This window comes from Oncorhynchus mykiss, chromosome 4, assembly GCF_057628025.1.
Source record: "Oncorhynchus mykiss isolate SJ-2025 chromosome 4, ASM5762802v1, whole genome shotgun sequence".
Taxonomy (NCBI): Eukaryota; Metazoa; Chordata; class Actinopteri; order Salmoniformes; family Salmonidae; genus Oncorhynchus; species Oncorhynchus mykiss.
The window spans coordinates 51,006,115-51,031,657 of record NC_143025.1 but is presented as its reverse complement, the minus strand read 5'-3'; the positions used below and the strand labels follow the sequence as shown (position 1 = coordinate 51,031,657).

At 39.3% G+C, this 25,543-nt stretch overlaps 1 protein-coding gene across 3 annotated transcripts; it reads right to left on the bottom strand.

Moving 5' to 3' along the window:
* Window positions 1-166: 166 nt before the first annotated feature.
* ssx2ipb (synovial sarcoma, X breakpoint 2 interacting protein b) lies at window positions 167-25,150 on the bottom strand. Of its 3 annotated transcripts, none has more exons than XM_021599960.3 (14): window positions 24,852-25,150; window positions 17,096-17,234; window positions 12,265-12,437; window positions 11,904-12,107; window positions 11,572-11,682; window positions 11,319-11,454; window positions 11,103-11,178; window positions 8,318-8,498; window positions 5,431-5,575; window positions 4,818-4,948; window positions 1,784-1,957; window positions 1,550-1,667; window positions 1,169-1,319; window positions 167-878 (listed from the first exon to the last, which is right to left on the bottom strand). In XM_021599960.3, exons 2-14 carry the CDS (start codon window positions 17,112-17,114, stop codon window positions 782-784), a joined length of 1,716 nt encoding a protein of 571 aa, XP_021455635.1. In that variant the 5' UTR covers window positions 17,115-17,234; window positions 24,852-25,150; the 3' UTR covers window positions 167-781. The 3 variants fall into 3 exon arrangements, with proteins under 3 accessions (XP_021455635.1, XP_021455636.1, XP_090088379.1); XM_021599961.3 differs by having other exon boundaries at window positions 1,784-1,954; window positions 24,852-25,102; XM_090232253.1 differs by lacking the exon at window positions 24,852-25,150 and adding an exon at window positions 24,165-24,185.
* Window positions 25,151-25,543: the final 393 nt, after the last annotated feature.

Below are 25,543 nucleotides of genomic sequence, written 5' to 3'. Positions count from 1 at the left end.
TCATGGTGAATTGTAAAATAAGAAATCAATGCAGAAAACACTTTCAAAGTGATATATGCAGTTATAAAGTGCATCTGCCTCGCTGTGACTGTTCCGTGCGCTGCATCAACAACAATAAACACAATAGCCTTGAGCAATATTGTTTTGTCATCATCACCACAATCACTTCAAGGGGAAAGACACAATTTAAATGTATTTATGAAATTGACAGAACTAATATATCTTATTGCCTTTGGTGTATCAGCAGCATTGAAATAAAAGTACATTCTAAGATGCTATCAAACATTTAAGGGGGAAACAATGTTGACCATGATAAATACATTACGCTCTTACAGAGTGCCGACGGATAAACATTCAACTTTATAAAACTACATGACCTTAACAAAAAGGTAATACAACAAAGACATTTGACATTAAATATATACAAAACGACTTCTACAAACACCAACATTACATTAAAAACCACACTAATTTGTCCCTGTCATTTACAATGAGCCACTCAGCAGCCAAAATATTATGGCTCTATCAAAACTAAGACAGGGGCCTCGTCTGTCCGGGTCCTTTTTGTCTAGTTAAATTATAGATTTTTATTTTATAAAGTTCTACAAACAAGAACTAAATATATTTTGTGTTTGGCGTTTCCATTTAAGTGTGTCTGACTACCTTTGATACTACACTTGATATTGAATGGTTTAAGAGCATGGATTGTCATGGGAAAAGGCCAAGGTGTCTATCCCTGTGTTTAAATGGAGCCATTTCTATCTCCCGTGAATGTGTATGCTCAGCAATTTGCTCCTCCATTCACGTGTCGGAGCTGGGCAGGAATGTCACCATTGCGAAGGATGCTGGAGTCTTGCTTTGGGTGGATTGTGCTTGGGCTGGAAAGAACATTTTATACAGCATTACGTCTTCATCCACATCGAGAGCAAAGTCTTGAATTCTTGACATTATAGTTATTTAGCTAGCAGTTCCTCTAAACCAGAGCAACAAACAGTCAGTGCATACAGAGGACATCTATCTACATATGTATGAGACGGTTGCTTCAATTGATTTAAGCTCTGCTTTGTTAGTTTCCTTTTGCAATTAGTTTGTTTTCGTTTTGCAATTGTGTTGAGTGCTGCACTGTAACGTGTACCTGTTATGAATATCTATATCATGTGTAGGGTACCTTTTTTCTGGGATAAGGCGGTGTGTGCGATACAGATCTGCCGTGGATGGCGTCTTCGCTGGGGAGGCTCTGGATGTGGAGAAAGCCGTGTGGGATAGTGATTTATTTAACTTTGCTGGAGTCGACACAGGCCTAACCTTTGACTCAGCCCCTGGCAAAAGATATTAAATAAGTCATGATGTGTCAACAACCAGACAAAACAGTTTTCACCAATTCCACCAATGTGCCCTACAGTAGACTTTCTCTTTTGGGAATTTCGGTGCAGGTCGCTTTATGAAATGTTCAGAGACAAATGCTTTCTATTTGATTTGACTGATATGAAGGAAGAGCCATGTCCTCCAGCTTGGTGCTGATGGTATTCAGGAGTAGCTAATTACTTACATCCTGATAAGGCACTTTGAGACTTTGACATCTGTGGTTTCATTTGATCTCCAAATGGAGTCAAGTTTAAAAACTGATGTTTGAGCCATGTAGCGCGGTCCTCCTCAAATGCTTTTCTCTGCAGGACAAATGTTTGAATATTAGCCTGAATAATTCACTTTGAAATAAAATAATTCATGAAATTGCAAGTAATCAAATTTCCAAGTTATCTGCCCTCTTGTACCCTCTCTGTACCTCGTGGCTCAGTCTTATGGCTGCCTCTGTGAAGTTCCTCCTTTCCGCCTCAAAGTTCTTCCTTTTTTCTTCGAAGGACTTCCAATCCTCCTTAAGGCGCTCCTTCTCCTCCTGCATGTAGCAGTCGTTGAGCAGCGAGGCTGTCTCATCGTCACATGGGGAGTTCAGCTGCTGCTGTGAGAACAGAACACACAGAGCAGTGGAGACTGAGGATTAGGAGGGAGAATTACAGACAACTGATTATTACTGACAAGTGAGGTAGCAGTTCGTGACCTTGGGACTATAATGTTTTATCGGTGCAAAGCAAAGTTCTGAGATATTAAAGCATCAATGTTTTCACATCCCAGATCTGTTTTGTAGTGGATTCTTCTTTCATAACCCATAAAGGTCCTAAAGTTGCAGAGTATAAAAATCCTGAGATTCACATTAAGCATCTCCAATCCAAAATTAAATCTAGAATCAGCTTCCTATTTCGCAACACGCCTCCTTCACTTACGCTGCTAAACATACCCTTGTAAAACTGACTATCCTACCGATCCTTGACTTTGGCGATGGCATTTACAAAACAGCCTCCAACACTCTACTCAGAAAATTGGATGTAGTCTATCACAGTGCCATCCGTTGTGTCACTAAAGCCCCATATACACCCCACCACTGCGACCTGTATGCTCTTGTTGGCTGGCCCTCGCTTCATATTTGTCGCCAAACCCACTGGCTCCAGGTCATCTATAAGTCTTTGCTAGGTAAAGCCCCACCTTATCTTAGCTCACTGGTCACAATAGCAGCACCCACCCATAGCACGCGCACCAGCAGGTACATTTCACTGGTCATCCCCAAAGCCAACTCCTTCCAGTTCTCTGCTGCCACGAATTGCAAAAATCACTGAAGCTAGAGACTTATATCTCCCTCACTAACTTGAAGCATCAGCTGTCAGAGCAGCTTACCGATCATTGCACCTGTACACAGCCCATCTGTAAATAGCCCACCCAACTACCTCATCCCCATATTGTTATTTATTTTTGCTCTTTTGCACCACAGTATCTCTACTTAACCCTTCTTGGGTAGGGGGCAGTATTTTCACGTCCGGATCAAAAGTGTGCCCAAAGTAAACTGCTTGTTACTCAGGCCCAGAAGCTAGGATATGCATATAATTGGTAGATTTGGATAACACTCTAAAGTTTCTAAAACTGTTAAAATAATGTCTGTGAGTATAACAGAACTGATATGGCATGCGAAACCCCGAGGACAACCCCCCCCCAAAAAACAAAACAAATTCAGCCTACCACTATTTTCAATGGCTGTCACTTATATTATAAGGCGAAGTCCTCCCAGATTGCAGTTCCTATGGTTCCACTAGAACAGTCTTTAGAAAGAGTTTCAGGCTGGATTTTGGAAAAATGAGCCAGAAATTGTAGTTTTTCTAAGTGGCTCCCATTTTGGCTGTAGTGTTTCCAAGCGCGTGAATGAGAGCGCGTTCTTTGGTATTTTCCTCCGGTAAAGACAATAACGATTCTCAGTCTTAAATTTGATTGTTTATTTAAGTATTAGGGTTTGATTATAAACTTTGTTTGACTTGATTGGAAAAGTTTATTAGTAACATTTGGGATTCATTTTGTATGCATTTTGATGGAGGGAAACTGGATGGATTATTGACTGAAGCGCGCCAGCTAAACTGAGTTTTTATGGATATAAAGAAGGACATTATCGAACAAAAGGACCATTTATGATGTAATTGGGACCTTTTGGAGTGCCAACAGAAGAAGATCATAAAAGGTAAGGCATTTATTATATTGCTGTTTCTGACTTTCGTGTCGCACCTGCCTGGTTGAAATAGGTTTTTCATGGTTTTGTATGAAGGGGCGCTGTCCTCAGATAATCGCATGGTGTGCTTTCGCCGTCAAGCCTTTTGAAATCTGACACAGCGGCTAAATTAACAAGAAGTTAAGCTTTATTTTTATGTATTACACTTGTGATTTTATGAAAGTTAAATTTGTTTAATTCTGTAGTTTGAATTTCGCGCTCTGCAATTTTAATGGAAGTTAAACATCATCATCTGCACATCTATCACCTCAGTGTTAATGCTAATTGTAATTATTTCGCAACTATGGCCTATTTATTGCCTTTACCTCGCTAATCTTATTACATTTGCACACACTGTATATAGATTTTTTCTATTGTGTTATTGACTGTACGTTTGTTTATCCAATGTGTAACTCTGTGTTGTTTTTGTCGCACTGCTTTGCTTTATCTTGGCCAGGTCGCAGTTGTAAATGAGAACTTGTTCTCAACTGGTTAAACAAAGGTGGGAAAAAAAGAAAGAAATAAAAATTGTTGGGCGCAATCGCAGTAGAACCTTACGCCTCTGAAATGTCCATTTGAGTTTAGCCATAAGGTTCTATCTGACACTTCTGAATTACACATGTTCAGTTAAGAAAACAAACTATTTAAATATGTACATGATAGTCAGAACACATCAAATACAATAAATATTTATGATCAAACGAATTACTGTCACCAGACAACATCATTTACTTTAAGATTTCTGACAAGTGTTTTTTTTGCTTTCCGTGCCATTATTACTGACTAGACAAGACCATAATAGAAGGAGATAGCAAAGGCATTGTTCTGATTGGTCCGTTTGTATTTGTTCAGGCTTGTGATTGGATTGCAGACAGAACCTCATCATTTTGTAGTTTGTCATTTTTTCCCACTTAAAATGCACTCTTTCTAAAATCTAACTTCACAGACATATGAACACATCTAAAATATCAATTATATGTGAACTCATTTTTGACAAAAATGTCAAATAGAACCTTATAGTCCCAAGATCTCGAGTTGTTAATAAGTATTTTCCATTTACTTTAATGTCTATGCTGATAGATCTATTGAGGCAATAGGTAGACAAATTTACAGGTCTGCTAGAATGAGGTAGATAAGACACTGTAGGTGTAATAGCCAGATTAATTAAAAACAAACAAGGCTGAATAAGTATTGAACTCAAGCAGCATCATAGAGAAGAGAGTTAAGTGTATACCTGCAGGAGCTGCTGCTGCGTGTGGATGAAGTCTTTATACTGCTGGATCTCCAGTTTCAGCCTGTCCATCTCCTGTTCATGGACCTCTTTGGGGATGGCATTCATGTTGGCTCTCTCCCCTACCAAGGATGCTGGACAGGAATCACATCACAACATTACCAGTGATTCTGAGATGGTTTATTGTTTATGATTACGGTAATAATAGGTTTAACTAATGGATTTAAAGGTCTGGGTTTGAAAAATATACAAATAAAAAACAGCTTCTCCTCAAAGAACCACTAGAGGTGTCAGTTGGTTCATGTTTCACAGACAGTGGCTACCACTTTTATTGGACTCTTTTCATTTGATTTGGCTGATAACAGAGTAAAATGACCACCCATCAACTGACATTACTTATAACAAGCGATTTGTATCACTGTTCAGTTGAGCTTTAAGTGGACATTTAATCAACTCAAAGTCCGGTAGTCTTTCATGTTATTTATAACAAAACTATAATACCACAGACAATAAAACTGAGCATCCTGAGTGACCTTTTTCTCCGGTGGTAAGCAAACAAAACCTCACAAGTGGCTGCCCTCTAGGGATGATGTGAGTAGTATGTGACAAAGAATACCTTGGCTGTCCAGTCTCTCCACGTGGCTCTTTAGTCTCCTCCACTGCTGGCGAATGCTATTGGTGAGCTGTTCCCTTGCATGCTCACAGGACAGCTCCAGGCTCTCTCTACTTGAGTCACACACCTCATCCTCTTCTGAGCTGGTCTGTTGCAGAGAGATGTCGTGACAACAGGCATAGACTATTAATTGGTTAATTTATTTAATTAAGCAGTCACCTTTATATAGTGTGCTATTTTTGTGTGCAGATGGTTTTAAAACTATGCCGGAGTAATTTCAGTTGTGAACTATTTTATACGACATACATGATTTTTTGTTAACTGGTAAATAGTAACCTACAGCAAATTGTGTTTAAATAATTTCTAACTTGTTAACAATTTCTGCTAGTTAGTTTTTGCTACCATGTGGGTTTTAGCTTGCTTGAGCCTATTAACTGAGGAGTGTTAATTCACGTTTCCATACATGTTTCATTTAAAACATTTCTCTTACAAAGGAGTTGTTTAATCTAACTGCTTAACTATTTATCTGTACATGGAATTGTATTTGTTGTTTTTTTTTTATACTAATTTTCTTCAAATTTTTACAGGAATATGCAGCTAATGTAGAAGGAAAAGCTGTATACAAATACTGTGCCGAATCACATGTGAAGAATGCAACAAAGAAGCAGAATCATCTGGCCAAGTGCATAAAGTTCCCTCAGCGCTCACAACAAGCAATCTAGAATAGAAGTAGAGGGACTTTGGTCAGAGGTGAAAATTATGAATCAGACACCTTATCGATAGCAACAGCTCATGGTCCTCCTGGAATGAGAAGTTTTTTTGACTCAATGGAGGAATGTATTCAGAGAATGGCTGATGAATGTCTTGCTTGAGCTGTTCACATGGTTCACCTCTGATGCTCACAGGCAATGTGTATTGGAAGAGATTTTTTGAATGTTCTTCCCCCAGCACACACCACTCCAACCAGACATGCTTTATCTACTCATATGCTGGATGCAGAGTTCAACAGATTTCAAGTGAAGGTCAAGCAAATCAAATCATCTCTGATGGGTGGTAAACTGTTCGAGGGCCAAAGATGAATTAACTACATCTCCATCCCTCAACCAGTATTCTACAAGAGCACAGACACAAGGGACAACAGACACACCGGTCTCTACATTGCAGACCACAGAAGGTATTTGCACTGGTGACCGACAATGCGGCGAACATGAAGGCTGATTGGTCTAAAGTGGAGGAGTCCTACCCTTACATCACACCCATTGGCTGTGCTGCTCATGCATTGAATCTGCTCCCAGAGGACATCATGGCACTGAAAACAGTGGATACACTCTACAAGAGAGTCAAGGAAATGGTTAGGTTTGTGAAGGGTCATCAAGTTAGAGCAGCAATCTACCTCACCAAGCAAAGTGAGAAGAATAAGTGCAGCACATTGAAGCTGCCCAGCAACACCCATGGGGGGAGGGGCGGTTAACCCACTGTTCCTAGGCCGTCATTGAAAATAAAAATGTGTTCTTATCTGACTTGCCTAGTTAAATTAAATAAAAAAGAAGAGGAAACTGCAGTTCTAAAATACATCAAAAAGCGTGAAGACTTCTGCCTGAACCCCAAACACGCCGCAGCGTATATGTTGGACCCCAAGTATGCTGGCAGGAGCATCCTGTCTGGTGCAGAGATCAATGGTGTCATCACTACTGTGTCTCGCCGCCTGGATGAGACCTAGGTTCTTTGCAGTTTGGTAAGGACTTTGGGAAGGAAATGCAATATGGCAGTCGTGCCAACATATCATCAGCCACCTGGTGGAAGGGACTTTGTGGATCTGAGGCTCTTTTTCCTGTTGCCTCAATCATCCTCCAAATCCCACCAACATCAGCCTCCTCAGAGCGCAACTGGTCCTTGTTTGGGAACACACACAAAACCACGCAACAGGCTGACCAATACAAGGGTTGAAAAAATGGTGCCCATCTGGACAAATTTGAGCCTGACAACGAGCCATCCTCAACTAGGTTGGAAAGTGACAGTGAAGACGAGGCCTCAGTATGATGTTCAAGAGGTGGACATTGAGGAGGTCCAGGGAGAATACATGGAGGCCTGAGAGGAAGGCAACCAAAGCTTTAGTTTCTAGACTATAATTTTACAGACGTATGATGAAAACGTTTTTTGGGAGATATGATGGATCATTCAATATTCCCTTTCTTTTGTTGTTCAGTGAAATCATCCCATGCAAAGAGTCAACTTATTTAATTAAAGTTCAATTCAACAATTATTATATATATTTTTCTATTGGAAGGATTTAATAATTTGCAATTATGTCTACTTATGATACGGTAAATATATCCAATGCAAAAAAATCTACATTTAAATGGTATTAATATAAATTTGCATATATCCTTGTTAATTCCCATATATTCCCGTTAATTCCCACGGAAAGTTTCCACCCCTGAATATTCCCCAAAATGTGCAACCCTAGTTGCATCCTGTTTCCATTGGTCATCCTTGAGAGGTTTCTACAATTTGACATAACCCAAAACATAACAAAAGCAAACTGCAAATGCATCCAACGAGTTTGTTGAGTCATAGTGAATTTGCCCAAATAGTTATGACTTCACATAGGGGGACTAGATACCTAATGTGCTTCATTTCGAAATGGTAAATCAGATGTGTGAAAATACCCTCAAATAAATAGGTGACATTCTGTACTGTTGCCTCAAACATTTGATTTCAAATCCAAAATGCGGGAGTATAGAGCCAAATGAAAAATGTTAGCTTAGAGACCATTTAAAAATGTTAACCTCACTGTCCACACACATATGGAGGGGACTGTAAATACCAAATACACCATCCGGTACAGCATATTGGGTACCCATGACAAAGACAATACTACTAGACAAACCTGTTCTAGACTGTCATCATGTTTCTCGCCACTTTGGCTATGTTTCCTGGGGCTCAAAATGGTGACCATATCCCTTTTCATCTGCTGTAATACTTTCTTTAACTCTGCGTTCTCCATCAATAGGTCCTTGTGGCGACTGTCGTAGTCGTTCAGTAGAGTCTTATACATCTCTCCCTCATGTCTGAAAAATAAAGAAATTCACCTGTGCTTAGTCTTTTCTCAGTGCATGTGATGATGGGGGCTTCCAAGTGGCGCAGGGGTCTAAGGCACTTCATCGCAGCGCTTGAGGGATCACAAGACACCCTGGTTCGAATCCAAGCAATATCACAACCAGCCGTGATTGGGACTCCCATAGGGAGTACATACAGTTGAAGTTGGAAATTTACATACACTTAGGTTGGAGTCATTAAAACTTGTTTTTCAACCACCACAAATTTCTTGTTAACAAACAATAGTTTTGGCAAGTCGGTTAGGACATCTACTTTGTGCACGACACAAGTAATTTTCCAACAATTGTTTACAGACAGATTATTTCACTTATAATACACTGTATTACAATTCCAGTGGGTCAGAAGATGACATACATTAAGTTGACTGTGCCTTTAAACAGCTTGAAAAATTCCAGAAAATTACATCATGGCTTTAGAAGCTTCTGATAGGCTAACTGACATCACTTGAGTCAATTGGAGCTGTACTTGTGGATATATTTCAAGGCCTACCTTCAAACTCAGTACCTCTTTGCTTGACGTCATGGGAAAATCAAAAGAAATCAGCCAAGACCTCAGAAAAAAGTCTGGTTCATCCTTGGGAGCAATTTCCAAACACCTGAAGGGATCATGTTCATCTTTCCAAACAATAGTCTGCAAGTATAAACACCATGGGACCACGCAGCCATCATACCGCTCAAGAAGGAGACGCGTTCTGTCTCCTAGAGATAAACGTAAAAAAATTCACCCAACTTAGAAATGTTTGACCTAAGTTAAACAATTTAAAGGCAATGCTACCAAATACTAATTGAGTGTATGTAAACTTCTGACCCACTGGGAATGTGATGAAAGAAATAAAAGCTGAAATAAATGATTCTCTCTACTCTCTACTACAATGACTGAGGTTAAAGTGCAGACTATCAGCTTTAATTTGAGGTTATTTTCATCCAAATCGGGTGAACCGTTTAGAAATTTCAGCACTTTTTGTGCATAGTCCCATCCATTTTAGGGGACCAAAAGTATTGTGACAAATTCCCATATTCATAGCACGCAATGACTACTTCAAGCTTGTGCCCAATAGAAATAAATGGTAAATAATGGAGTGTGTGATTTTGCAGTCACTTTTATTGTAAATAAGAATAGAATATATTTCTAAACACTTCTACATTAATGATTACGGATAATCCTGAATGAGTCGTGAATAATGATGAGTGAGAAAGTTAGACACACAAATATTATACCCCCAAGACATGCTTATCTCTCACCATTACAATAACAGTGGTTAGCATTTTGGGGAGGGTATGATATTTGTGCGTCTAACTTTCTCACTCATCACTATTCACGATTCATTCAGGATTATCCGTAATCATGGTAGCATCCACATGAATGTAGATGTGTTTAGAAACATAATCGACTCTTATTTACAATAAAGGTGACTCCAAAATGACAATACATTATTTACCATTCATTTCCATTGGGCACAAAATAATCTGGAACACATCCAAAGAAAACTGCAAACGCATCAAACAAATCTGTCAGTCACAAGCTTGATGCACTTTAATACACAAGTGAATTTGTAACAATACTTTTGGTCCCCTAAAATGGGGGGGGGGGGGGGCTACGTACAAAAAGCGCTAATTTGGTAGAAAATAACCTCAAATTAAAGCCGACAGTCTGCACTTTAACCTCATTGTCAAATCCAAAGTGCTGGAGTACAGAGCAAAAACAACAAACACTGTCCCTGTCCCAATACTTTTGGAGCTCACTGTAGATGGAAGTAATTGGTAATGTCATGAGTGCCAGTATGAGACAAAAAAAACACAACATGTAAAGTATTTGTCCCATGTTTCATGAGCTGAAATAAAAGATCACAGAAATGTTCCATATGTACAAAAAGCGTATTTCTCTCATATTTTCTGCACAAATGTATTTATATCCCTGTTAGTGAGCATTTCTCCTTTGCCAAGATAATCCACCCACCTGACAGGTGTGGCATATCAAGAAGCCAATTAAACAGCATGATCATTACACCTTATGCTGGGGACAATAAAATGCCACTCTAAAATGTGCCATTTTGTCACTTAACACAATGTCACAAATGTCTCAGGTTTTGAGGGAGTATGCAATTGGCATGCTGACTGCAGGAATGTCCCCAGAGTTGCTGCCAGAGAATTTTATGTTAATTTCTCTACTACAAGCCGCCTCCAACATTGTTTTAGAGAACTAGGCAGTACGTCCAACCTTGCTCACAACCGCAGACCACGTGTAACCATGCCAACCCAGGACCTCCACATCCGGCTTCTTCACCTGCAGGATCGTCTGGAACCAGTCACGCGGACAACTGATGAAACTGACATGCATTTCTGTCTGTAATAAAGCCCTTTTGTTGGAAAAAAACTTGTTTTGATTGGCTGGGCCTGGCTCCCAAGTGGGTGGGCCTATACCCTCCCAGGCTCACACGTGGCTGCGCCCTTGCCCAGTCACATAAAATTCCTAGATTAGGGTCTAATTCATTTATTTAAATTGACTGATTTGAAATTATTACATAATTTATATTTTGGTTCAGTATACATAGTTACCTGGCCTCAGTCTTCCCAGTTTTCCAAAGGCTTCTCTTCCCATCCGATCTTCCCACGTAGTTCAATACTTCAAACGCTAGAATAGAGAAATTACACATAGGTCAACTTCCACCACAGTATCAACTGTATGATGCATAGCATTTGGTGAAAAGGAAAATATTAACGTATTAAATAAAAATGGGCGATCAGAGGATGAAGCATAACTCGAATGATTACTTTGTTTCTTATCCTTTTTGTCGATCAGAAGCTGATTCAGGCGCTCCTTTAGTTTGCCGAACTCCCTTTCTTTCCTCTTCATGTCATGATTGTACTGAGTGGCACGGCTTGCTATGATGCTTTGAAGTTTCTGTACCTGGCACGAAAACAATACAAGTAGGCTATTACATGATAATCCTTTCTAGGAATAAATAGACTGGTACTAGATATTCTAATCTTATCTCAAGTTTCCATATAAATCAACGAAGCGTACCTCTTCTTTTTCATTTTTCAGGCAGTTATGTAAGCTCTTCACTTTCAGCTGTAGCTGACGTTCTCTCTCAAGAAGTCCAGTGTTTTCCCTCTTGGAGAGTTCAAGTTGATCCTATAAGGATTCATATAAAAACAAATATATAAAAACTGTGGTTTTAATTACAAAGCTAGAATTCCTAATAAAACTACATGTCCACTCTTTATAATGTGTTATGTGTTTGCGTAAGGGTAAATCACGTTTGAACAGCAATTGATGTGCATAGACAGGACTAAGAGAATAAATAAAGGATAATAAACTAAGAAGGTTAGCGAGTGAGTAAGTCAAGGGCAAACCTTCAGTCTAGTGTTGCTGAGCTGCAGATAGTCCATGTTGCTGTTGGACTTGACCTGTTCCACTTCAATGTCCTCCACTGTCTGCAGGCACCGGCGGTGCAGCTGGAGCAGGTTGTACACGTTATTCAGCACGTCCACCAGATTCAGTTCAGGACCGTTGTTAGACTCTGTGCAAAGCAATGGAAAGCCCAGAGAGGATACCTCCTGCAGAGGCAAATCAGGGATGGGATCAGACATGCAGCTTAGCGGTTAGCTACTGGCATCAAACACATGAAAGCAAGCATGAACCCAGCAGGCAACAAAGGTTGCAATGACATCATTGTGACATCTTTTATGAATTAAAACATTTGAGGTCTCTTACCCGATTGATGTATGAGATACATTCTGACACATTGTCCTCTGTACAGAAGGCACTTATTGTAGGCATGTTGTAGGGGTTTCTGGTCATTGGCAGAGGGAGCACTGATGATTGGCTGTACTGCCTCAGAGAAGACATTCTGTATCTTGAAGAGCTGCAGGAAGTGTCCTTGATTTCTGTGCAGGAATAATAGGACAAAAGGATTGCCATTACTAGTTAGGTCAAAATCAATTAATTGCAAACTGTCTTTCAAAGTGGACAAAGAGGTATGTGATTCAAAGAAGCGCAGCCATCTTGCTTTAGTGTTGAAATGAAATGTCCAGTGAAAATGATTGAAGGAGGTTCAAGCCATCCAACCACAAAACGGTTAAGATACATTATGTTGGAGCGAATGGAGAATTTCACTATTTAGGACCCTAATCTGTATCTTTGATGTAAATGGCATGTTATAGAAGGGTGCAGAAATTTTGGGGGGAATTTCACTTGGTTTTGAAAAACTTACCCCACCAGCAATTGACTTCCTCAGCCTCATTCTGGAGTTCCGGGGCATCCAAAAACATGAACAAATGCTCTATTGCTCCAGTATAGTCTTCTAGATGTTGTACACATGAAATTGTGTCATACCGAACATTATAATCCATTTAGTTGAACTCGAGCGATAATTTACAGTTCAAGCATATTCGCTACCATGCATGTACTTCTTCAATCCAATTCCTCTCGCTACTGCGAGTGTGTAAATAGGGGGAACGCTACTGGCACAGATACAGTCCTAGGTACCTAGCTAGCTACGTTGATAGTCAGTCATGAGTTCAGCCAGGCGATGAAAACGGGACAGAAATAGTTTTTGTTAGGTTAATAGCTGAATATTGTTGAAAATGGTTTGCAGATGTGAAATCCCAACATGTGACAACGCAAAGACAAAACACAGTCCGATATCTTCTCACGGACTTCCTTTGGACACAGATTTACTGAGACTTTAGTTAGTTGTCCTGCAAAGATGCATAAACACTCCCATCTAAAGACTGGATCTACGGTTTTGTAGTGAGCATTTCTCTGGTGACGACCTCTGAAAACCACAACCAACAAGAAAAATCATTGGTAAAAAAAAATATATATATATTTGAAGAAAACAACTATACTGTTAGGTTCTAATTTTCAGAGGAAATAACTCACGGACACTAGTGAAGCTTAACCAAGTTTAATTCTTCCCAAAGGGTCGATACAGCTGTATATCAGACCAGACATGGCTTCCCGTGTTGTGGGGGAAGCAAGAAAAAGCAAGAAATTGCTTATAAATGAACAAAAATTGATAACGAAAATGAATAAATAAAATATAAATAAAACATGATTATAAATGAACGAACAATGATAAAAAAAACATTCACCACCGGGAGGTTTACAAACTCGGAGAGTTATGGCCTGGTCTATGATCACACCATACACAATCTTATTTCCATCTCTAATCACACAACAAAATGACATTTCAGCTGAATCTGCTGTCTTGTTCCATGTCATTTGGAGCTTCTTTTTGTTTCTCCACTCTCTCCTTCTGTTTCCTACGAGAGTGATAGCACAAGACTTGGAAAGCAACAAAAACACACAAAACATAATACTATTAACAATGTGGTAAGCTATGCATTATTATATATGCATGAAAACCAAAGACTGAGACCATAACAATTCCCACTCCCATTTCTCCAGGATACTTTTTCTGCTGGATTCCACAAAAATGAAATCCCTAAAAAGCCTCCTCATGCTTTCGCCCAGTCTTCCCCTTTCTGGCCCCAGGTTCCGAGAGGTGTTCCCAAGCCATGTCATTTTCACTTTGTTCCCAATTCTCCTCCATTGCAACAATCCTACATCCTCTTATTAAGGTAACTCAGTACTGTATATGCTTTCACATCAATGCCTTAAACATGTTGTTTAGAGTACAATTACACCAACATCTATCCTCTTTCATATGATGCAAAGCAGCTAACCCAACCCAAACTATGATGCTAAAGTAGCTCCCAGCAAAAACCGAGCAAAAACCAAGCCATGAGGCTGAAGAAATGGTCTGTAGAGCTCCAAGACAGGATTGTGTCAAGGCACTGACCTGGGGAAGCATTGAAGGTCCCAAAGAACACAGTGGCCTCCATCATTCTTAAATGGAAGAAGTTTGGAACCTCCTAAAGCTGGTCGCCCGGCCAAACTGAGCAATCAGGGGAGAAGGGCCTTGGTCAGGGAGGTGACCAAGAACCCGATGATCACTCTGACAGAGCTCCAGAGTTCCTCTGTGGAGATGGGAGAAACTTCCAGAAGGACAACCATTTCTGCAGCACTGCACCAATCAGGCCTTTATGTGGCCAGATGGAAGCCACTCCTCAGTAAAAAAAAAGGCACATGACAGCCCGCTTGGAGTTTGCCAAATGGCACCTAAAGGACTCTCAGACCATGAGAAACAAGATTCTCTGGTCTGGATGAAACCAAGATTGAACACTTTGGCCTGAATGCCAAGCGTCACGCCTGGAGGAAACCTGACACCATCCCTACAGTGAAGCATGGTGGTGGCAGCATCATGCTTTGGGGATGTTTTTCCTTCGGCAGGGATTGGGAGACAAGTCAGGATCGAGGGAAAGATGAATTTACCATAGGTGGAATACAATAAAGTTGAAAAACATCTCAAGGATGAGTCTCATAGCAAATGGTATGAATACTTATGTAAATTTGTATCTGTTTTTTATTTTCAAAAAGGTCTAAAAACCTGTTTTCACTTTGTCATTATGGGGTATTGTTTGTAGATTGATGAGGGAAAACAATGATTTAATCAATTTTAGAATAAGGCTGTAATGTAGCAAGAAATGTGGAAAAAGTCAAGGGGTCTGAATACTTTCCGAATACACCAGTATAGAAGGGGAAAGGATATGAGCCATCGGTTGAAGATTGTGCAAAGGATTCTGAAGGCTTCATCTGCCTCCTTGAATCCAACGTAGATACCGGTGGGTGAAGGGTACTTGTTGCAGATGATTCTGACGATGCAACTGAGTAACACTCGTTTTTGGCCAACGCCAAGTAATTTGCCTTTCAATCCCCATTCCAAGACCACAAGTCTATATTGCCTAGAAAATTAATAAATATAAATATCTGTGCGAAAGCAGAATAACACTAGGTAGGCCTACTGATGAGCATTTGGGTGAGGGATGACATTTGACGCAGCCTATGAATACTGTAATGCTGGGAAGTCTATTTATCACTTAAAAACTACCGGTACTTACTTTATTGACAGGTGGACATTTGGTCCCCCTGGCCGAGGTCTCTTCTTCCAGCTTATTTTTCGCACATGGAAAAAGTTTCTACAACTGCCTGGTTAATGAGGGCTGGAAAGTTATTGTCACTGGTTACACAGAGTAGGGTGGGCTCGCGGGTCAACGTTCTCTCGTCGCCAGACACATAGATTTTCCAAGGGTGGCATAAGCAGGTCCCAATCTGGGCAGCAAAGACACTAGTTCTCAGTGGGCATCGCTTGGCATTGCCCTCAGGTACAGCACCAGTCCCCAGATGTCCTGAGTCGGGCCTCGGATGCTTGATGATTATAAGCCTGAGCCTCTGCCTGCTCTGTCTCTCTCCTTTCTCGGTCATTCTCCATCTGTTGAAGCTCCTCGTCTGTGTATTCCGGTTCAAAGAAATAAGGTTCACCTGCAAATTCGATTTCATCCTCGTATACATAGTCAGAAATGTTCGTGAGAGCTTTGCCGTTTGTAAAATTACGTATTCGGGTGTTTTTGAAGCCTTTGTTCATGTTTTGGATGCCCTGAACTCCAGAATGAGTTTGAGGAAGTTAATTGCTGATGGGGTAAGATTCAGGACCCTTCTTTAATACACATAAAAAAATACAGATTAAAGCCCTAAATAGTCAAATTCTCCTTCAACATGGTTGAAACACCCAATAGGCTACAGTATAAAAACTGAGTGAAAATCCAGGGCTATTAGAAACACTTGAATTCCAACCTTATTGTCAGTCTAATTTTGAATCATTAGCATGAAATAAATACAAAATTCTGGGAACAGAAAACGACATTGAGTACAACAGTATGAGTCATAAAACCCAGAAAATGTTTCAATAGTTTTTTCACTATTACATTTTTCTATCTGGGATTTTAGAACTACTTCATGTAGGGTTACCCCGGCGCGACATTTTGATAACCGCAAAAATCTCTCTCGGACAAGGTAACTTATCAATAACTAGCATTGCACATTTTTTGGAGTAAATTGAGGTGAATATATTGATAAAACTCACATTGTTCGAGAGAGAATTACACAAACTAAAAAACGTTGCGCCAAGGTAAGCCTGCACCAAACACACAATAAAAAAAGATCTATGTTTTATTGCAATGTAAAAATGTAATGCAAAAAAAATAAACACTAGAACTATTTCGGTGTTTTTCTGGGTATTATGGACGCGTCTACTGTGGTGGACTATTGGGAAGCAAAATAGTATACATAGATAGTATAATATCTTCGCGATAACAAAAAGGCAATGAGGCATTCCTTTTACGAGTGAATTTTGGAATTGAGGTTACTATGGGCACACAACCTTAAAATAGCATTCATCTGCTATTTCTGTCAATTTAATCTTCTCCTTTACACATGAGGCTTTACTTTATGTAGAGCACCAGAAAAATGAGACAGTAGCAGCCTAGCTACTCATCACTGCATCTTTAACTAAGTAGGCTAGCTCTATACTACTAGTGGAGTGACAAATGGAGAATCATAATCAAACTAAACAAAGCTGAAAAAGTGCATCACAATTTCAATGAAAACCACAAGCGGTACATAAGGTCAATGTAATACTCACCAAGTGAAGATTCTGGCATCGCTGCAGTCCTCCAGACTCCCTCAGGGCAGCGGTGCTTCAGAACACACCGAATGTGTCTGGATCATCCGCTACCTCCCAGGATACATGCAGCTCACGGAATGGCCTACGCAGACAGCTCCTGAAATAGAGGGGCAGATAATAGATTAGCAGTGCACATTCAACAAGTGGACGCGGGATTACTAGGGACGAAGGACGTCTACAAGGAGGGATGGAAACATGCAATAGCCTAAAGAACAGGGGAGTGTGGGGAGCTTATTAGGAAGGGACAAAGCCAAATCCTTTATCTCAGCAGGCACCAGTTCTACAGCAACACAGGCCGGGATTCATATCGTCATTGTAAGAATCCAAAGGTTGAATTGCAGTTTAAGGCACTGATGGTTTTTGCACATAAAATAAACCTACATATTAGTATTCTATATTAGCATGTTATAGCATATGATTTGTACAACTACAAATGTGGTTGTGGAAAGAAGGAACCACCAAGTCAGAGCAAAGAAACTGGGCAATAAACAATTTTACCAATGAAGTTAAGCTATTAACAAATGGAATAGCTACATACCATCTCCTCATACTCTTATCACCAGCCTAATCCAAGAGACATAATATGGTATTTTATCTAAAGAAACAGACAGTCCCTTGTGCAATTAAAACAACCAATGGCTTGTAGGCTACCCTTTCAAAAACAGTTGACCAGACAAGCACTGAGGAAATTAATAATTGTAGGGTTAGCCTAGGGCTATAAAATGTAGGCTTTGTTAAATTTGAAATGGGTCAACAAAATGAAATTGAAGTAAACAAAATCACAATAACAAAACAAAAAATACAATTTTAGGAAGTGGGAAAACAATTTATGCATGTTGGGATTGTTTCAATCATTTATATTGCTTTACCACCCAAACCATTCAGGACCTTCTGGTGACACTTAATCTAATTGAATCTACTGAACAGATGGTGAACCTACCAAGCTTATTTAGGCTAGTCAGACACTTAATAAACTGACTCTTAATTAACTTGATAAATCCTGCCCACTGGGCACAGACGTCCGTCCGTTCAATGTCTAGTTTTGATTTACAATTGGTTGAGTTGTCAACTAACGTGGATTCAACGTCATTGGATTTAAAAGTTGGGTGAAAAAAAGTCTAAATGCCCTTATGTTGATGACTTCTTGCAAATCAAATTCATTTTTCACATTGATTCAACGCCGTCACATATTTTGGGGTTTGAAATTACGTGGAAACATAGTTGATTCAATCAGGTTTTTGCCCAGTGGTTTAGGTATAACTGCACAGCCAAATTCCTTCCATCTGATTGAGTTATCCCACTGGGCACAAACTGGTTGAATTAATGTTGTTTCTAGAGGTCGGCCAATTAATCGGAATGGCCGATTAATTAGGGCCGATTTCAAGTTTTCATAACAATCAGTAATCGGTATTTTTGGGCGCCGATTTTGCAGATGTAAAAAAAATAATGTTTTACATGTTTTTTTTTTTATTTTAGACCTTTATTTAACTAGGCAAGTCAGTTAAGAACACATTCTTATTTTCAATGATGGCCTAGGAATAATGGGTTAACTGCCTTGTCAGCTCGGGGGATCCAATCTTGCAACCTTAGTTAACTAGTCCAACGCACTAACCACCTGCCTCTCATTGCACTCCACGAGGAGCCTGCCTGTTACGCGAATGCAGTAGAAGCCAAGGTAAGTTGCTAGCTAGCATTAAACTTATCTTATAAAAAACAATCAATCATAATCACTAGTTATAACTACACATGGTTGATGATATTACTCGTTTATCTAGCGTGTCCTGCGTTGCATATATTATATGCAACGCTGGGTGATGAGTTAACAAAAGAGCATTTGTGAAAAAAGCACAATTGTTGGACGACTGTACCTAACCATAAACACCAATGCCTTTCTTAAAATGAATACACAGAAGTATATATTTTTAAGCCTGCATATTTAGCTAAAAGAAATCCAGGTTAGCAGGCAATCCTGTTAAGGATATGGCAGACATACGCCCCCTTTGGAGAGATTGGGTACCCCTAGTAAACTGGAAAAAAAATCTGTCAAAAATTGCTAATATATGCAAATAAATTATTATTGGATAGAAAACACTCTAAAGATTCTAAAACCGTTGGAATTATGTCTGTAAGTATAGCAGAACTCACAGGGCAGGCATTCTTCCAAACTAGTTTTTGTGGCCATGAAAGTTGGAGCAACTTTGACGTCATGGCCCCCACCCTTCCCAACCAGCTATGATTCTGGGGACACTTTCTATCTCTTCCGCTAGATGTCCTCTTTCATTAGAGCTTTGAATCGTTCAAATCCCGCGAGAATTGACCCTATGGGAGTGAAATTAGTGCGTGCCACGAGAGAATAGGCTGTGCGTATGGGCGCGAATTGGTCCCAGCCATTCCTTTGTTTCCAGCACTCAAGAGAAGGGCAGACGATGGCCGATTGAATTGAAGTTTGTTTTGCATGTCTAAAACATCATAAAGCTTGCTTCTGCACTTAGTTTGACCTGTTTAGTCGACATATAATGTGTAATTTTGAAGTTTTGATGCGCAACTTATCCGGACCAGAGGACGTTTTGGGTGCATTTCAGCTGATGTTATTAGCAGTAGCTAATACAAAGACGCAAGTCTTGAAACCAAACGATGTATTGGGTAAGTATGAAGCCTTCCAGAACATTCTGAACGAAGACCATCGAAGGTAAGGGAATATTTATGCTTAAATCTGTGTTTCTGTTGACTCCAACATTACGTGGAAATGTAGCTTGGAACTGAGCGCTGTCTCAGCATATGGAATAGTGTGCGATTTCTGTAACGTTAAAAATAAATCTAACACAGCGGTTGCATAAAGAAGCAGTGTATCTTTCTAACTATATGTAGAACATGTATATTTAGTCAAAGTTTATGATGTCTATTTACGTTATCTTGCCGCGCTACATAGATTTCCTGCGGGCATTTTTGAGTAATTTCTGAAGGTGAACTCACTGTAAATGGACATTTATGGATATAAATGGCATATTATTGAAAAAAAAAAATATGTACTGTGTAATATGTCATATTACTGTCATCTGATGAAGATTTTCAAAAGGTTAGTGAGCGATTTATTTTTTAATCCTGCGTTTGTTGATTGCATGTTTTGGCTATTGAAATGAGCTGTGTCTGGTGGTGGTTTTACATATATATGTGCTATGTTTTCGCCGTAAAACATTTTAGAAATCTGACTTGCTGGCTAGATGAACAAGGTGTTTATCTTTCATTTGAGCTGTTGGACTTGTTAATGTGTGGAGGTTAAATATTTTTAAGAATATTTTTGCGTTCCATGCGCCACCGTTTCAGCTGAACGTGGGAGGGTTGATTCCCAATTGGGAACCAGTATCGTAGACAGGTTAACCAGATGAAATTGTGTCACTTCTCTTGCGTTCATTGCACGCAGAGTCAGGGTATATGCAACAGTTTGGGCAGCCTGGCTCATTGCGAAGTAATTTGCCAGAATTTTACGTAATTATGATATAACATTGAAGGTTGTGCAATGTAACAAGAATATTTAGACTGAGGGATGCCACCCGTTAGATAAAATACCGAATGGTTCCGTATTTCACTGAAATAATAAAAGTTTTGTTTTTGAAATGATAGTTTCCGGATTCGACCATATTAATGACCAAAGGCTCGTATTTCTGTGTGTTCTTATGTTATAATTAAGTCTATGATTTGATAGAGCCGTCTGACTGAGCGATGGTAGGCAGCAACAGGCTCGTAAGCATTCATTCAAACAGCACTTTTTTGTGTTTTGCCAGCAGCTCTTCGCAAGCACAGTGCTGTTTATGGCTTCAAGCCTATCAGCCTAATGGCTGGTGTAACCGATGTGAAATGGCTAGCTAGTTAGCTGGGTGTGCGCTAATAGCGTTTCAAACGTCACTCGCTCTGAGACTTGGAGTGGTTGTTGCCCTTGCTCTGCATGGGTAACGCTGCTTCGAGGGTGGCTGTTGTCAATGTGTTCCTGGTTCGAGCCCAGGTAGGGGCGAGGAGAGGGACGGAAGCTATACTGTTACACTGGCAATAATAAAGTGCCTATAAGAACATCCAATAGTCAAAGGTATATGAAATACAAATGGTATAGAGAAATAGTTCTATAAAGACTATATTAACTACAACCTAAAACCTCTTACCTTGGAATATTGAAGTATCATGTTAAAAGGAACCACCAACTTTCATATGTTCTCATGTTATGAGCAAGGAACTCAAACGTTAGCTTTTTTACATGGCACATATTGCCCTTTTACTTCTCCAACACTTTGTTTTGGCATTATTTAAACCAAATTGAACGTGTTTCATAATTTATTTGAGGCTAAATTGATTTTATTGATGTATTATATTAAGTTAAAATAAGTGTTCATTCAGTATTGTTGTAATTGTCATTATTACAAATAAATAAAATAAAAATTGTCTGATTAATTGGTATCGGCCTTTTTGATCCTCCAATAATCGGTATCGGCGTTGAAAAATCATAATCCTTCGACCTCTAGTTGTTTTAAAGTAATTTGTCCCTGCATTGTGATGTGGAATCTACGTGGAAAATACATTGGATTTGCTAAGTCATCCACATAAACGGTTGTTGAGGGTGAAATTTGAACCACCGGATTATTTCATCAAGGTAACCAATTTTCCACAGACAAACCTTGTATACAATACGCTGAATTCATACCTTTGAAACAATGTCAGATCTTAAACTTTATATCCACTTTCAGATACAAATAAATAGGCTGGGCAGCATCTCCTACCGAAGACATTATCTATTTATGGCTGTCAATTTGGTCTCCTATCCAAGGTTTTAAACAAGCCTGCTTAGCTTTGATACAGTCGGTAGTCGGTAGTTTACATACACTTAGGTTGGAATCATTAAAACTCGTTTTTCAATCACTCCACAAATATCTTGTTGACAAACTATAGTTTTGGCAAGTCGGTTAGGACATCTACTTTGTGCATGACACAAGTCATTTTCCCAACAATTGTTTACAGACAGATTACTTCACTTATAATTCACTGTATCACAATTCCAGTAGGTCAGAAGTTTACATACATTAAGTTGACTGTGCCTTTAACTAACTTGCCTAGTTAAATAAAGGTATAAAAAATAAATAACAAATGTAAAAAATCCGCAAATCGGCCATTCCGATTAATCGGTCGACCTCTAATAAGAACATCCAATAGTCAAAGGTATATGAAATACAAATGGTAGAGAAATAGTCCTATAATTTCTATAATAACTACAACCTAAAACTTCTTACCTGGGAATATTGAAGACTCATATTAGAAGGAACCACCAGCTTTCATATGTTCTCATGTTCTGAGCAAGGAACTTAAACGTTAGCTTTCTTACATGGCACATATTGCACTTTTACTTTTTTCTCCAACACTTTGTTTTTGCATTATTTAAACCAAATTGAACATGTTTCATTATTTATTTGAGGCTAAATTGATTTTATTGATGTATTATATTAAGTTAAAAGTGTTCATTCAGTATTGTTGTAATTGTCATTATTACAAATACATTTTAAATAAATTTTAAAAATCGTCCGATTAATCGGTACCGGCCATTTTTGTCCTCCAATAAATCGGTATCGGCGTTGAAAAATCATAATCGGTCGAACTCTATTCAGAATATACAACATTCTATAAAAGAACAGTGTTATTTGACGTGTCAAATAGTGTTGACAAGCAAAGACCCAAATGGCGTTCCAATGACCCAAACGGCAAGTCGGTTAGGACATCTACTTTGTGCATGACACCGTAAATGGTCACCGTGTCTAAACACATATAGGACACAATTTGAGGGATTTTAAATTATATTATTAGTAACCAATCAGATCAGTGAAGCTAAAAGCAGTGGCGCTATTACTGTGTAACTACGGTAGGGCAACATCTCAACAATAGCGCACTTGGTAACGATAGTGTGTACCGGTGCTCGACCAGTCGCTAAGGCCAACATCACCCACGACAGAGAATGGTTGATTGTCAAGGGCAATGAATTCCATTGTCTTGTAGTTAATGGATTTCGCCTTTGAGTTGTCTCGCTGAAATGTTCTTACTCTTTCAAATGACTGCTCGATCCACACAGCAGACATTGTGGGCTGGGTTAGGAATGCTGTGTTGAACATGTAGCGCAAAATTTTACGTGGCGTCATTACTTCATGTACCTATGTTATATAGGCATGCACGTCAGCTTTGACATTGTTTTTTTACATCGGCTTTAAACTAGACATCAGGCAGATAACGGCGTTGGCATTTTTAGCTAATATCGTCTGATTCTGATATGTTCACCGATATATTGTGCATCCCTAGCTATTAGGCCTAGATTAAGCACAGAGATAAAACATTAAGTTGTTGTATAAATACAACACATCTGACATTGTATTCCCATTTGAACTTTGTTGTATCTTTAAAAAAAAAATTAAGTGCAGTGATAACACATTTAGATGGCAACTAAATCAACAATCTGACATTGTTTTTCCATTGGAATGTGATTGTGCTTTTAGATTGTTTAAAGTATAGTGATAACACACTGGGAATTCAACAAACGTTATGCAGTCTTTATAAGTGTGAATAAAGGTTGATATCAATATTACACAAATGTCCACGTTGAAATGACCTGGTGTGCCAGGTTGAATGTGTGATTAGAAATCCACTTCCAATACCAGATTAAGTTCATGATACAGTGTCACACTACATCATCGAGTTTGAAACAGAGAGCCAGAATAAAAAAAAGTGGGACCAGTTGGTGAATGGTGGAAGGCTCGAGCTCCCCGATGACTTGTTATTGATAGACTGGTTAGGGGTAATTTAGCACATTATTGTTATTAACTAAAGTTACTCCTTAGTCCATGGACCTTACATGTTCTGTTCAAAGAGCGAATTGGCCCTGGAAGCCAAATACTCTTTCTAAACGTGAATCGAGTCTCAATTGCCGTAGAGTCCTAGAAACAATTCCCTTTACTTTCCTATCACATCAAAATAATTTTAAAAAAGCAAAATACACACTTACTATACATGTTTTAACAGTTGCAGCCGGCAGAATGTTTCAGTGACAACACGTTTGTGTCATTTACACACAGGCGTTCATTAACACAAGTAGTTCACTTTCGTCTGTTCTCCTAAAGAAGCGGCGAAATATGGCCATGTGGGAATCTTAACTCTATAAAGTTGTGTATTAATTTAACATTTTGTTTTAGGAAAATAAAATTTCGTCAGTTTGAAAGGTCTTCCAAAACCGTGGCGCAAGCGATGCGTGTATATTTAGACAGAGCGTCGCGGCTCTTAACAAAACTCCTCACCACAAGACAGACCAAGACACCTGTGCTAAACATTAAAAAAACATATATATATATATATATTAAAAACTGTGCTAAACATATGGACGCGTCTTAACCAAACACAGATGCTTGTTTTCACCAGCCCGTTGTAGAACAATGGGCAAGGGGTAGCTAGCAAGACAACAAGCTGGAGCACTCATATATAGCTCGTCTAACAGCGCAGTTAATATCGTTTGCAGGACAGATTTTAACGCCTCAGTAGCTAGCTCGCTAACGATGACTTGTTTGAACGGTCAAACCAGGTACAGTAGAGTTAGCATGCTAGCTACTAACATAAAGCCAATATCTAGACCAAGGGATATGCGAATGTCTCCTACATAGAACATTCTACAGGTGACGTGTAATAAAACTTAACCTACGTGTTATGTCATCATGAAGGTACCCTCGGAAAAAAAAGCATAACCCGTCTGACGAGCTTGCTTGGCCTGTAGACTCCGGAGCTGACTAACCAAACACCTCAGGGATTGGCTACTGCGTTGTCAGGCAACCAACACCTCCTTACTCGATTGGTTGCAAACCTATAATATTTTCGACAAATTCCCAAACAACACTTTTAGCAAGCAATCGCATGTTTGAAGATGTTTGAAGCATGATTTCAAAAGGTTGCAATGACGTGGCCTGCTTTTGCTCTTTCACCCAATCCTTGTGTACAATCACTGATCCATATCACAACCCTGTTCCTGGAGAGCTACTTTCCTGTAGGTTTTTGGAGTGAAAACCTATAGGACAGTAGCTCTCCAGGAACAGGGCTGGTGTAGAAACACATTTTCCATGAATTTACTAATACAAAAAATATCACTGCATGTGAATGGCAGGCTGTTGAAGCTAGATTAGTGCAATGCTTTTCACTGAGAGTGAGGGTGCATAGTGGTGCATCACCACTATTGTATCTGCAATGTCGCAACAGGTTTTTTTTGTTCTGGGTCAAGCAGACATGTAGCTGCCATCAGGAGAGAAACTTTAAATGTAATGTGTCAAGTTTCAATTGTAGTAACATTGTAAATAACACATACTTTTGCCATATATTTTGAATGGTTTATTTAAGCAATAA

Bases quoted from the DNA above. Each gene is read 5' to 3' on its own strand.
- ssx2ipb (XM_021599960.3), bottom strand. The intron at 12,108-12,264 runs GTAAGAGACCTC...TTGCCTCTGCAG, and splicing joins GTATCTCATACATCAATCGG to GAGGTATCCTCTCTGGGCTT. The intron at 11,179-11,318 runs GTAATCATTCGA...TCTCTATTCTAG, and splicing joins CAAAAAGGATAAGAAACAAA to CGTTTGAAGTATTGAACTAC.